Source organism: Echiichthys vipera (genome assembly GCF_963691815.1).
Source record: "Echiichthys vipera genome assembly, chromosome: 2".
Taxonomy (NCBI): Eukaryota; Metazoa; Chordata; class Actinopteri; order Perciformes; family Trachinidae; genus Echiichthys; species Echiichthys vipera.
The window spans coordinates 16,315,046-16,328,801 of NC_139827.1; the positions used below are offsets into that span (position 1 = coordinate 16,315,046).

The following is a 13,756-nucleotide window of genomic DNA, read 5'->3' on the forward strand; positions in this document are numbered from 1 at the left end:
ATAAATGTGTTGAGAAAAACCAAGCGTCAGCCTGCAGGGCTGAAAAATGAGTGCCAAATATGGTTCCTTGAATGGCCACTTAAGGCTCCAAAAGCAAGCCATCCCCATAGACTCCCATTTTCAAATGTCCAGCTTTACAGCAGAAATAAACATTGTTCAGTTTTGGTCACTTTAGCTAATTACCCCATTCATTTTATATTAGGGCTTAAAGTTGTACATAATTACGGGTATGTAGCCTTAAATAACAGGTGGGTGCCATCACAGGTGGCTGGCATAGACTGTAGGCTTCATACGGCCCGATTAAAGCTCCACCTCTTTGCCCATTTCTGGATTAGCCGGTAGCAGGCAGCATCAGGCACTACCAAGATGGCGAGGGCCATAGCCACCCACATTGAGATTCATTTTGGCTTTTCCAAAATCTGTCGTAGACGTCACAGAGACTATGTCCATATTTTATACAGTCTATGAGAAAAAAAAAACCAAGGAGTGCTTTATTTACCCTATATTGAAAGAGGTGGCCCAGATTTACCATGGTCTATTGGTCACAGTGTCTAGCAATATAAAGCGAAAGTAGTTTAAACCTGTAATTCCCTGCCATATAGTTAAGCATTTTAACCGTTAAGACTTAAAATAGAAATGTTTAAAGTCACATGCTATTCTCAGATTTGTCTCAAACATATGAATACCTGACAAAATAAAATGAACTCAGACAAACAATGTCAAGAAAAAAAACCTTTACCATGTAGTTTTTACACTAATTGGAATAGTCTCTTGCTTTATTGTTCCATAATTGGGTTTAAAAGCATCAATATGTTTTAAATGTTTCAACCCTATCGCTGTTACTCCTGAAAATGGAATTTATAATGGATAAATGTTGCTAAATGCCAATCACCAAATAGCTCTAGACAACGGGACTATAAATGGGACGACAGCTTACAGCATTCTGTATTAAGGCTTTATGTTGGTGTTTCAATTGTTTTGGCAGTAACCACTGTCTCTGTGATTCAGCTTAGGACATGAACCTCTTTATTCCACCTCCTCAGTAATCCTACCTCATCACCCCGATAACCCAATAACTCCAAGAAAAAAAACCTCTCTTGTTCACCTCCTCCACTTCATGTTTACTTATCCTCACTTAAAATCATAATCCCACATACAGTTTACCTGATGTTGTGTCAATTATAAGTCATTCACTACCTCCATCTGTCTCTTTCTCTCACTCTTCCCCTATCTCATTGTTAACAATACCCTTCTCCACTTTCAGTGCAGCACCATTTGGCGAGTGTGCAGGAGAGGAAGATAAAACATGAAAACGATGGCGTGCAGTTTCCTTACCATGGTTAGAACATTGATTACACTCATATATTTGCTATTTATCAGCCTTTATGTAGCTCAGTCATTCCTCTTTGTATGTGTATGTATATACGGTATATGTACATACAGTGTGTGTACATAATCTACATAATAAAAGCTGTGTGTGTGTGTGTGTGTGTGTGTGTGTGTGTGCGTGTGTATGTGTCTCTGTGTGTCTGTGTGTGTCTGTGTGTTTATATGTGAATGTCATGATGTCTGTAGTAAGGACAATTGTGGTGTATCCCAACGTGGGACTACAGTATATTTGTTCCATAATTTCAGTAATGTTTAGTTGTTATCGGATTGATTTCATTGCTGCCAACCAAAGTTTTATTTCATGTGACATACAGTAGCAGGATTATCAAGGATTATCCCGTTCAGAATTTACTTTCTGTGAGAAACATGAGGCTACGCTTAGCTCACCTGAAAGCTTTATCTCTGTGAAGTGATTCCAGTTCTCGCGCTTTAACTGACAGATGTCACCAGGCTAACACTAACAACACCAGCAGGCATATTCACATGCTGTGCCCGTTCTGCCTCACTGGCACTCAGATGCACAGTGACTCACTCATACACCTACAGACCCCTACACGCATGCACATACGTATACTGTATTTGCACACAGGCGCCCCCCCCCCCCCACACACACACAGTGATTTACACACTTACGTTCACACATTGAAACACATGCTTATCATGCTCCCCACCCCTGCAGGTGTTCAGGTGCCTGCCTTGCCACCATCCCTCTGTCGTTCCATCCCTCCCTTGCTTCAAATCCCTCATTAAGACGCTTACCGTCTGTGGATCAGAGGTGTAAAACCCTTCCTCCTGCTCCCTAGCTCTCCCTTCAACCCTCCATCCCTGTCTCCCTTCTGTCTAATTGAAAACGTGTACAGCAGGAGGGACCCTGGGGAGGGCGAAAAACATGTCAAGAGGAAAGAAGGAGGAGAGAGAAGCAGAAAGCAGGCAAGTGGGAGGTAAGAGAGGGAAGAGAGGAGTGAAGAAGACTTTGGTGTACTCAAAGGGTGATAGCTTATGAGAGAAAAAGGGTTATCAGGATGTGAACTAGAGGAGCCAAAAGCCCTGGTAAGGTTTTGCCCCAGTCTACTCTCACTCGAGCCTCAGCGGCTGCTCTCCTGCTCCCGCTCCACTTGGCTGTAAATGTAATTAAGAGGCTGCTCATCAGAGCCACAACAGAGGCTGCTGCTCGCCTTAGCGCACCAGAGCCTTACCTCCCATCATTTTTTCTGTCTCTCACTCTCTCTCTCTTCCTCTCTGTGTATGTGTACCACCCCCTTACTCGGAAGTGCACCACACACAGCCGCATACTCCTCCTAATGAGTTTGGCAAATAGAGGTGTGGAATAGCGCTGGAAATCTGGACCCTTTACCCAATTAATTTACAGAATCCAAGTGAAAAATTAGGAAGCCAAAAGCTTTTGTAATTATCAGCCATTTTTTTAATTTGGAAATTATGTTTTTAACAACATTCAGTGCAAAACATGGTCCACACTCCAAAGAAACCAACGCAAAAAGGAGAGATGCCATGGTAGAGGAATGGGAGAGCAAGAGTGGGGCAAGTAGAGAATGTGTGATTTCGGTACGGTGTGTATCCGATTTTCCAAAGGATCCCACCTGCCACAGGCAAAGCTCATCTGGGAATTCCTGTCCAGGTGGGGGGGGGGACAGGGTATGTAAACAAGCACACACACAGACACACATACACACACAATCTAAAGTAAAAAAAAAAAAAAAAAAAACCCAACCAGAAAACACTCACACACAGGTGTGCCTCGCCTTCTGTCCACAGCACCATCTACTCCCCTGACTCCCTCCATAACAAACGGAGCACACACAACCAGCAACCCACACACAGTTGTATGAAGATGCATTCATACATATAAATCACACAAACACAGTTACATTCAGAAATACACCCAATAGATTTGTGCACACATATCACACTGCCCAATCAGACCCCCCCCCCCCCCACACACACACACACACACACACACACACACACACACACACACACACACACACAGACAAACACACACAGACACAGCTGAAGCGTGGTCCCAGATGGTGTTTCCGTGTGTGTGTAGCCTTGGGATCCGCAAGGATGCAGGAGACATCTGCTCCACAGGGGCTAGGAGAGGGATGGGGGAGGTTAGCGGAGGCAAACGAAACAACCGTGATTTCATATTAGTTCCAAATGATTGTGAAATTTTCCTGAGACACCAGAGACTTGTGGAGGTGGTGGTGGTGGCCTTTCTTAGTGCTTTGAGTTAAATGTTCCAAGCCCATAGAGGGATACGACTGGATGTACATATGTGGTTTAAATCATTGGGGAGAGGAGAATTCCCTGACTTTTCCTCACTTGTTTAAACCACTATCTCCTGTCTTTTCTGTGTGTGTGTGTGTGTGTGTGTGTGTGTGTGTGTGTGTGTGTGTGTGTGTGTGTGTGTGTGTGTGTGTGTGTGTGTGTGTGTGTGTGTGTATGTGCGTGTGTGTGTGTGTGTGTGTGTGTGTGTGTGTGTGTGTGTGTGTGTGTGTGTGTGTGTGTGTGTGTGTGTGTGTGTGTGTGCTTCAGAGGCGCATCTGGTGGCAGGCCTGTTAGTGCAAAGAGACAGAAGGGTCATCATGGGAGCGCTTGATTGGTTGCCAGTGAAATACTAAGGCTTGCCAGGAGAGGAAACCGTGCAGTTGTGGCACATACACACAAATACGCAAACCAGATCAGACCGTTGCAGTCTCTGAAGCACCAAAATACTGCCTTTCATATTCCCTATGGGGATAGTGACAGTGCTTTAACGTCCTACATTTACAGATGTCAGTCTTCATCTGATCTACTGTGTGTTTCCTGGCTGTGATTTCTTTATTCCAGATTAGTTTTATGCTTCCAAAATAAAAGCACATAACTACCTCTCTGAAACGGTTTAATCTATAAGGTTCTGAGTTTGTCTCTTTCTTCCAAATCCCAGTTTTTCCCAGCTCTCTCTCCCCTCCAGTGCCTTTCCTTGTTTAAGTCTCTGCAGACTGCTCTTATTTCCACCAGTGTGACAGTGTCATAGCAATCACTGCGAACTATTGGTGTCAGAAGTGGGATCGGAGTTGTCTTCATGCTTGGAATCTGTCTGACAGTACAATACGCCCCCAGACTCCCGCTACAGTGGGGAGAGAAAAAATAAAAATAAATATATGTCTGCTAAAGACATAAATGGTTCACACATATTCACTCCCACCTGCTTGAGACTTAACTCTTTCACACAGGGAGGGAAGATTTTACACGCCCCCACACTCCCATAGACTTTCACACATCTCCAGCTGGAGAACTGAGGAGGAATCGTATTTAATGCCTTGTTTGATCGGGGGGGCACCGAAATAGACAACAAAACACAAGTCTAAAAAAAGTTGAGAAAGAGAACATTATCACATCACTCACTTGTTAGGAAGATTAGAAGAAAACTTAGTTTTTTTAAATTTGTGTTGTTTCACAAGTTAAATGTGACTGTGTTGTAAGGGTCTTTGTTTTTTGTGATTGGACGCATGCTTGTGCTTCCGAGCGTTCAGACATCGAGTGTGTGAGCAAGTGTGTGCGAGCAAGAGATAATAACCATATTTAACATCTTATGACATTCCAATTTCATACATGTCGTCAGAGCAACGCATTGAAAAACAAGACGCTGCTGCATTTTTCACAGGTTCTGCTTTGCTCTCTCGCTCCCTTGCTCCCTCGCATATTTTCATGTCTCCCACGTTCTTCTCGCCTCTCTCTCTCTCTCTCTCCCTCCCTCTTTCTCCTCTCTCTGTCCGTCTGCTTGTCTTTCGCACTCAGCAGCTGCCGTGTCCATACTGTACAGTGTGTGCTATTTCTGAATGAAGCCTTCTTCTCGTGCAGCCAGCCTGTGAGCTTCACTGAAGCCAGACCACAACTAGCTGACTGTGGCTGTATTGGTGGCCATGTTCATACACAGAGAGAGCCTGGAGTTGGCACTTGACAGAGAGAGAGAGACACACAGAAAGAGAAAGAGATGAGACAGAAAAACATACAGTGACAGAGAAGAGGTTATTATAGTGAAAGATGTTCTTTGGCTCAAAAAAAAAAAAAATCAGATTGGCTTTTGCTATTTTTCCCCTTTTTCCTTTGAAGACATGCATTTAAGATGTGAAATATTGCTCAGTCCATTATAAGACTATAAAGCAGGGAGTTGGGAGTCCTACAGTATATTCCTGAATGACTTATCACAGCCTGGAGTCCTCTGATTGACTCGTTGAAACTAACTGGAGTTAATGGCCAACAGCAAAAAGGACAGGGAGCAATACACTGCCATCAACCAGTGAGGAAATCTACGTAATCAGAAAATAATGATTGTTCAAGTCCCCTACAATAAAAAAATCAAATTGATTTTTTTTTTTAGTGTAGCCAATTAAAGAAGCAACATTTTGTTGATTGAAACCACCTCTCTCTTTCCTCCCTCTTCCCCCCAACTTTTTTTGTTGATCCCATTTTTTTTTTTTTCGCCAGGACTGTCCTCGCCTGGTTCACTTAAGAAGCCGGGGAAGTTTGATTTCAACGCCCTGACTTCCCAGACGAGGTCCCCCCGCATGGCGTTCACACACCACCCGCTGCCTGTGCTGGCAGGAGTGAGACCAGGTGAGAGCCCTGCCATGAACCAACAACCCCGATCCCCCATTTATAATCTGAAAAAGAGAGAGAAGGAAAGGGAATGTCAAACGTGATCCTCGATTGCCATATTCACACCCCCACCAAACTCCTCTGGAAACTTCTACAATCGTGTGCCTGAAAATGAAAATCCTAAACATATACTGCTGAGAAAGCAAAAAAATTCTACAGTTTCTACAGTTGCAACTGCTGAGAAGCAATATGCCCGCAGAGTTCAATGTTACTGCTGTCATCATGGCTTGGCATAAATTTCTCTCTCTCTCTCTTTCAGCCTCTCTCCATCCATTCATTTTTTTTACCATCATCTTTGTGTCTTTGTGTTTTAATATTGTCATTGCATGGTACCATTGCTGCATCCATGCCTTTGTGACTGATTTGCCTCACATCTTACTGCTTCATGCATCCATTGTAATGTTTGTGTTCAGTTTTTGCATTGAAACTGACAAAGCTGTTTACTCTCATACAATGAACTTGACAAGGTGTGTTAACTCACTATATGTATATATCAGCACACTAGTAAGTGATAATGTAGAGTGATCCGCTCAGTACTGAGAATTTACTGCGTAACCCTGACAGGGTTCCATTCACAATAATGACCCGCTCGCTCCACGTTATCCTGTTACCACGCAGCAACTTAGTAACGTCCTCGAGATCAGAACTGAACAGAACATCCATAGTAGCGGTCTGTGATACAGCTGAACGAACTGTAGAAAGCAGTGATTGACCAATCAGAAGCAAGTATTCATCAAAGCTGTTTAATTTAGTTTAATTTATGTTATAATAAGAGTATGTACAGTACATTGGATCAAAAACCTTGTAAACATCTACTTCATTATGGTAAAAATGGCTCAATACCAAGGAAAGAATAACATCACACATAGACACACTGTTTGAAATACTCACATGAAGAAAACAACAAAGGACCAGTGCATCTCGATCTGGGGTCTTTCCAGTGTTTATTTTTCTGTGTGTTTTTTACATTCAGATGCACCACCACTGTTGTATTTCTGTGTAGAGCAAATATTGATTTGAAAAGAACTAGGAATAAGTAGCAGACAGGCATCCAGTAGACCGTAGTGGAAATGATTCCTGAAGTATCATTCAGTGTTTCCAAGTTCTTGTTTCATTAGAGGCACTAAGGGCACGTTGTCCTTATAAGAGCTTTTCACTACTATAGAATAACCAACATGGTTTCTCCATCTCCAGTCAGAGAATTCCCAAAGTCTCTAGGATCTCAAGTTTGCCAACAAGTCCCTGTAGGCTGATCTCAAGTTTCAAAGGAATAAATATGTCCTCTCTCCCGCTCTCTCTCTATCTCTCCCTCTCATTCCATGTCTCTCAAAGGGATGGTTTGGTCCACAGCCAAGCCAGACCTACTATGTAAAGGTCATTTCGACTCATTGGCCTCACTGTTTAAACGTATTGAATTTACTTGCAGAACTCCCCACAGTATATTTAGAAAATATAGTCCAGGCCGGATCTCCCACCATTAAGCCATGCTGTTTATCTGCACAGACCAGTCCTATACCCACTGGAGAATCCAAAACACCAGATTGAATTTTGCGTTTAAATTGATTTCTAAAATTTGCTCCTCTGTTTTGTGTGCGAATTGAAGAGGTGTGAGGGACTGGCTCAGATTTCTTTGTTCCCCCAACTAACTTCTCACACTCTCCAAACTGTGTGTGTAGACTGTTGGCTAAGAGGTTTTCATGTAATAGAGAGGCTGTAATGAGACAGTGTTAAGAGATTGTGTATGGGTGCATTTGAGCACGTACACACAGATACACATGTGTAAATTTACACTCTTGTGGAGGACTCTCTGTGCTAAAATGGCTGCCATCCAAATGGCATGTCCCTCCGAGGCCTTGGTTCTATAAAGAGACTGGAGGATGATGGGAGGGAGGGAACTAGAGCGATGAAAAGAGAAATGGGGTTAGACAGAGAGGGGGAAGAAGCAGTTAGCAATCGTGGCTTGCCTTGAATGGACTGTATAGGTCTAGTAAGTGCGGGTGTTCTGGGGTAAGGACTGGATGGTTTATGTCCTGCTTTTGGCTTCGAACTGACGTGGAGAGCTGCCAGAGTGACTGTTGTCTGATTATACTATTCTGGAGAGTCCGCCATTGTTGCACTGATTACACACACACACACACACCAATATAACACATTCACGTGTAACTGTAAAAAAAAAACATAGAAGGTGAGATACTGACAGTGATGGGAGCACCAATACACTAAAACACAGAAAGTTTGAACAAACAGGCACTTAGACACTTTGTCAGTGCAGCATACTCAAGAGATAGTAGGTGACAGACATAATCACAGATGCTTGTTCGCCAGGCTCCCCTCACCTAGCAGCTTGCCTCTTTAGTTTGGTGTGCCAAATTGCCAAAGCCATAGAATCTAAGCAGACAAGACAGACAGTGGAGCCTAGTGTGTGTGTGTGTGTGTGTGTGTGTGTGTGTGTGTGTGTGTGTGTGTGTGTGTGTGTGTATGAGTGTGAGTGTGTGTGGTTGGCTGGCTGACTAATGTCTCCGGGAGGCGTTTTGTGGTCGGTTGGGAGCGGAGGGGAGATAGTCTCTCAAACTACTGGGCAGAACCGCACAGCAAGGATATGCTGCTGATTGATTACACATCACCGACAAGCAATAAAACAAAAGTGGAAAAACCCATTGTGCGTGTGTGTGTGCTTGAGAGAGAAGTGCCTCTCACTTGAGGAGGTAGAAAATACACACTATCATATATGGGACTGTGAAAGTGTGTGTGAGTGTGTGTGTGTGTGTGTGTGTGTGTGTGTGTGTGTGTGTGTGTGTGTGTGGATAATATGTGGTGATGCCAGACTTACCAGAGGTGCACTGCGCTGTTGCTTAGTTAGATCTAGGGCTGTCCAGAATACCATTTCTTTGAGCTTCGGATATTCAGTACTAACCAACAGCGAGTATTCGCAATTTCTTCGCCAGACATGTCTCCGTTCGCGGCTAGTAGTAATTGCTCCTAACAGCGTGGTGAATTCCAGCCAGCATGCACGTCTTTTAAACCTGACATTGGTGAAACACAGCCACTTATGTTGATAGCAGAACAACAAGTTAGCAGCTCTCTGCTGCGCACACAGCTCCAGCGTGAGGAGAGGAGAGAAAAGTGACAGTAAATGACAACACGCCGTGAAGACTCACACTGAGCTGAAATGCAAACACTGTTCAGCAACTTCAGTTTAATAAAAGGCATTACTTTTTAAGGATTGTGTTTTATATATAATATCTATCTATTTCTCTCTCTCTCTCTCTCTCTCTCTATATATATATATATATATATATATATATATATATATATATATATATATGTATATAAGGAATATCCGAATACCAAAATTGAACGAATATCCTAATAGTCGAATATTCGGGTCCAGCCCTAGTTAGAACATATGCATGTGTTGTATACTGTCATAGGTGTGCATGTTAATGTGATATAGATGTAGAATGTTATTGAATGCTCATCATCTGTTCTGTGTTTTAGTAGAAAAACAATAGAATGACCTGAACCTTACTATATTTCTTCCACTTCTGGTCTCTCGTCTGTCTTCTCCTCACATTCCTCTTCTGCCTCTCCTTTCCCAATTCCTGTTGTCTATCCCCTTTTCTCCTCAGGGAGTCCCCGTGCCTCAGCCTCAGCCCTGCACTTCCCTTCCTCCTCTATCATCCAGCAGTCCAGCCCGTACTTCACCCACCCCACCATACGCTACCATCACCACCAGGACCCGCTTAAGGAGTTTGTGCAGTTTGTGTGCACCGATGGCACAGGACAGCCCAGCGCACAGGTAAGTGCACTATGAGCTCTGCAAAGTAAGGAGAGGGGATCGTGGGATGGTTGGCAGTGCAGGGGTTGACACTGACTAGAAGTCAGTATAGTTTTGTGGAATTTACCGAAGGAGAAACAGAATGAAGGAGAGCAGGAATACAAGAAAGCATTAGCATCATGACAAGGATTGAATAACAGGAATATACAGAAAAAGGCTTTACAACATGGTTATTTTATATAGACCGTTTATTAACTGAATTCCCAGAAACATTCTTTATTGTGATATATATTGTTATCAAGATATTAAATGACCTATATCGATAGAAGATTTTGGCCATATCGCCCAGCCTAAGGTCATGTGAGTCTAGACCTGGGATTAGAGCAACCTTTATCAAGTGAAAGCAACTTCACTAGGGAAGGGGAAAATGGTTTTAGGGCACATCCATCAACAGGAGGGGGCAGCCAGATGTGCTTAAACACATGCAGAAAACTAAAGTGAGATAGAGCCAAACCACATTTGACTCATGATAGGTTCAACGTATCATGAAACACCTACACCCACAGTTAGCTAGGAGACAATCTTGCCTGTCAATTAGGTTCAGGTTGAGGGAGGAAGAAAATATCAGGAAAAAGCCTTTTAGGCAGGTCATGGGGCGAGTATGGCCTAGGGGAGACTGGCAGTGGATTTACTATCGGGAACCAAAGCTGCATGTCTGGAAAGAAACTGAGGTAGACATTTAAGGTGCATTTTATTAGTCATTTAACAAGCCCTCATTGACCTGCTGCCGCTGTAAACTTTGTTCCTTCACTTTAGAAATGCTGTTTTCCCAAGCAGCACAGTTTATCTTTTGTGATTATTTTCTCTCTGCATAATGCATGGTGGAAGATCAAGTAATACACCATAAGTAAGAAAAAATATGTATCTATTCAAAATGCATATGAAAGTAAAATACTATGACAAACTTCCAAGTGCAGAGGAGACTAGGAGAATAGTTATTAAAACATACCATCTGTCGGATGAAGCCGTGAAAGCTGGTGAGAAGGGGGTAACTTACTGAAGCACAGAGGAGGGTGTTTCCTGGGACACAGTTGGGTCTTTTTGACGTGTTGGGGGCCATTCAGTGAAACATCAGCGAAGAGAGGTACCCCCTTGTTAACCCCAATGACATGCCCGCATTCACTCACTCACCCTGAAAGCTAGAATTATTTTTGATAGACGTTAAGGTGCAAGGTGCTGGTAGTACTGTAAACCTTTACTGTAAACTTGGCCTTCTGAGCAACTTTGAAAGCACATATCAAGCCCTTTTCATGTCCTTTGTTCTCATTACTTCACACACTTAAGACACAGTATAATCCCTGACTCTTGCACACACAGACACCCTTATTATTTCCCCTTTCTTTTTTAAATTCTTACATTGCACTATAACAACTTTTTTTTGTGGACAGCTCCATTTTTCTTTTCCCCTCATGTGTTGACAGTGTTCATCACTTTTCCCTAACTGTTTTTGGTTTGTTTTATTTAAAAGTTTGGTAATCTTTCTTGTCCACTGCGTGTGAGTGTGAGTGTGAGTGCATGTGTTTTAGTTTGTCCGAGCGTACTTTAGGGTACTTGTGTGGATACTTTTGGCCTCTGTCTATATACAAGTGTGTTACATTTACATGAGACTTCGTGTGTGTGACTTAATGTTGTGCATGCATGTGTGTGTGTGTGTGTGTGGCTCCCTGTGCACTGTATATTCTCGGGGTATGTCATGCTCACCCTGTCTGTATGGTCCGTCTGCAGCCTAATGGAGGTGGCCAGAGCAAAATGCCGGGCTCCTTCCTGCTGCCCCCGCCACCCCCGGTGGCACGCCCTGTGCCCCTCCCCATGCCCGACTCTAAAATCATCAGCACGCCCACTGACGGCGGACTCAGCTCACCCGCATCTCCGTGTAAGTCACCCCCCACTCCTACTCCTCTCAACAAACCCCCATCACTGCCCCAGTCTCCCCAGACTTCTCACAGAAGCCAGTCCAAACCAATTTAAGACTCTAGTAGTTTGGTTAGCTCTAGTTGTCCTCCGTTCCATGCAATACTTCACCAAACTGACTAGAAAAAATGTAGCAATCATAGAAGTCCCAATTGTGATGTGCAGTGCAACTACATTGGACCTAAACTCTGCAATCTTGTAGCACAACTACTGAAAAAGCACAGGTGTGGGACTTCTACAATGGCTACTGCTGCAGTTTTTCATAGTTTAGCTGCCCGTCTGCTTCCTGTTAGGTTGCAGTCAAACTCTCAGCAGCCCCAGGAGCTTCCCTCCTATTTTATCCACCACCTTATGGACTGGACGCCATTGTACTGTACTGTACTGTACTGTACTGTTCTAGCAAGATCCAATTCTGTCAAGGCAGAAGCCACGCCTTTGCCAAACCAGAGATCCTCTTTCAAGCTCTTCTGTATCTTTTGCCCTGAAGTTCTTATCCCTCTTATGTCTTTGCAAACCTCCTCAGCTTCTTTCTCTTTCCTCAAAATCTTTTTACTCTCTCTTTTTCTCTCTCTCTGGTGTTCGGTTTCCTGCAATCACCACAAGAGGCAGTGTAGTCCCTCTCCCTTCTTTTTGATGTGTTTTGCAGTTTGGGGGGGGGGGGGGGGCAGAGCAGAGCAGGGCCCTGTGCACGTTGCCTCTGTAGCCGCAAGCCTTTGATCAACGTAGACTTTGCATGTCTGTCTGTGACAGCGGCAATACAATCTACCCCCTTCTCTCATTTCTTTTTTGCCTTCTTCTTTTCTTTATTTGATATATTCTCATATCCTCCTTTCTTTAGTTCTTTTTTCCTTTATTTCTTCTCTTTTTTCTTTTTAAGGGAACAAAATTAGGGCAGTTGGCGTGGACTCCAAAAAAACATCATGCCCCACTTTACCCACCCAATCCCCTTGCCACTTTTCACACAAATCTCACAACAATTAAAAATTGAGAACAACAAAAAACATGGAAATCACAGTATAACAAGAACAACCCAAACTCTCTAAACATGAATGATAAAAAATCTAATCAAACTTGTCTAATTAGTGGTATACTGGGGGAGCGGGAGAGAGGAGTGTCATCAGGGAGCGGTGAGGCTTTGGTTGGTTCCACCCAGACAGGTGCGGTACGAGAGTCGGGCCACGGGAGAGGCACACCAAGAGGGGGCACTGGACGGAGCAACCGGGGCACCTTCTCCTCCTTTTGTTTTGACTTTATCTCCTCTTCCTGTCCTATCAACCTTTCCTCCACTCCTCCCCTTCCAACTCTCTCAGATTATGTCTCACTTTATTATTTATTTATATGAACATCTATATAAATAAATATCTCTCAGTCTCTTTTCTCATTCCGGTGACTGTTATCACTGTATTTTTTTTCTTTTTTTTCACCCCCCTCTAATTTTGTCTCTGATTCTCAAGATATCGTAATTACAGTCATAAAAAACACACGCTTACACACACAGACACACACACACACGCACACGCACACACACACACACACACACACACACACACACACACACACACAAACCCATGCATATGGTACACTCTCACCCTCACTCATGCATCAGTTTCCAGCCCTGTCACTGTCACCCCCCACAAATCCCCATCCCCTCAACCTCAGCCACGTCATGCATAGCAAAAGTTCTACTCAGCCGCCATGTTGGAGTCCAGTGAGCACAACTGCCCTAAATTTGATCCTGTGGCATCATCTGAATGGTGTCACTTTGTAATCAAGCTGCTCCTCTTAACTTATTAGATGTAAATGGAGCATTGGTTACCACTGGTGATGAACGCAGTTCCTCCATCGGTCACCGATCATTAAGTCCACAGCGAATCCTCAGTGTTTTTCTATGATTACGGAGGCTCATTACTGAGGCCAGGGGCTGCTGAGGAGCGTTTGTGACTAACAGCGCAGCCA

At 43.6% G+C, this 13,756-nt stretch overlaps 1 protein-coding gene across 8 annotated transcripts in view; it reads left to right on the plus strand.

The window, feature by feature from the left end:
* nfixa (nuclear factor I/Xa) overlaps positions 1–13,756 on the plus strand; it is a 116,408-nt gene that overhangs the window by 93,235 nt on the left and 9,417 nt on the right. For 3 of the 8 annotated variants that reach the window (XM_083938374.1, XM_083938375.1, XM_083938376.1), the window contains 4 exons: positions 1,265–1,339; positions 5,881–6,009; positions 9,681–9,850; positions 11,615–11,762. In XM_083938374.1, the coding sequence (XP_083794500.1) occupies positions 1,265–1,339; positions 5,881–6,009; positions 9,681–9,850; positions 11,615–11,762 (522 nt within the window). The remainder of the gene's footprint in view (positions 1–1,264; positions 1,340–5,880; positions 6,010–9,680; positions 9,851–11,614; positions 11,763–13,756) is intronic. The other 5 variants (XM_083938380.1, XM_083938378.1, XM_083938379.1 and 2 more) reach the window with 3 other exon arrangements.